The sequence below is a fragment of the Anoplophora glabripennis genome, unplaced genomic scaffold (assembly GCF_000390285.2).
Source record: "Anoplophora glabripennis isolate ALB-LARVAE unplaced genomic scaffold, Agla_2.0 scaffold2936, whole genome shotgun sequence".
Lineage (NCBI taxonomy): Eukaryota > Metazoa > Arthropoda > Insecta > Coleoptera > Cerambycidae > Anoplophora > Anoplophora glabripennis.
In genome coordinates this window covers 9,040-10,171 of record NW_019419010.1, presented here as the reverse complement: position 1 = coordinate 10,171, position 1,132 = coordinate 9,040, and the positions used below count along the sequence as shown (strand labels likewise).

General features: G+C 33.7%; 1 protein-coding gene across 1 annotated transcript; it reads right to left on the bottom strand.

Moving 5' to 3' along the window:
• Positions 1-264: 264 nt before the first annotated feature.
• Positions 265-1,132, bottom strand: LOC108916418. Its single transcript, XM_023456826.1, has 2 exons — positions 1,117-1,132; positions 265-608 (listed from the first exon to the last, which is right to left on the bottom strand). The coding sequence occupies exons 1-2, from the start codon at positions 1,130-1,132 to the stop codon at positions 265-267; spliced, it is 360 nt and encodes a 119-aa protein (XP_023312594.1).

Sequence of the window (1,132 nt, the reverse complement as noted above, 5' to 3'; positions counted from 1 at the left end):
TTGTACCCTTAACACCTAGCAGGCCTTAGATTTTGCTAAAAAAAAATCGCACAATTAAGTTTCTACAGAGTGACTTTAAATCAATATGCATTGTGATGTGTTTTCTTCATTAAAATTCGCAAAATGTGAGCCAAGTTGTTACTTAAACAAGCAATTTATTAGTAATCGTTTTCTTCTTCTACATTCCTTGTTTACACAAATCATGACACGTGATTCCAATACAATCTAGGGTACACTATGAGCTGCCCTGTATACGAAACAGCTTCACGGTACCACATTCTTATCCCTGTACGGCAACAAGAGCGTCAAACTCCTCTGTCCATTCGAACACAACACCAAATAGTTGCTGATGTAATAATTAATCAGGGAATCGATGTCCTTGAAGCACTTCTCGTTGCTTTTCTCGTTCCCGAGGGCTATAAGGCCGTCCTGCCTCCGCCTTATGCTTAGGTGGTACACCCTGCTGTCCTGGATGACCGACAGCGTGCCCAGGGAATCCCTCGATGGTCTTATAATGAACGTACCGTTCTGTTTATTGTCCAGTAAATCTTCCGCCACTTCTCGGCTGATGCCTTTGTAGAACTCCTCTGTGGCGTCCCGCGCTAAGTCTGGAAAATAAGGAATTAAAGTGAAATTTTTCGGAAAATTGTGGGATACGGGAAAGTCATTTTCTCAAATGAAGCCTTTTATAACCCAGATATAAAAAATTGTTAAAAATAATAAATAAAATAGTTGATTTTTAATTATAAATAAAGAAAAATACATCAATATAATATTTTTTTATTATAGGTACTTTTGCGGTTCCAGAAAATCCCTTTCTTATTGTCATCAAATTAAAATTTAATTAGGTATATTACAAATTTTTATTTTTTAAAACTGAAAATAAAAAAAATTCAAAGAAAATAGATTTTTCTGGAAAATAAAAAAAGCTCATAATTATTTCATAATACACACTCGCAAACTTATAAAAATATATTTGATGCTTACAAATATTCAAACCCCGGACAACTATTTAAGATTTTCCAAAAATTTTCCGCAATTTTCTTTTCTCTAATTCAGGTTTATTATTTAAAAATGAATTGGCCATTCTTTTGGCTGCAAAACATTAATTTTTACACAATCTGTAACTCAT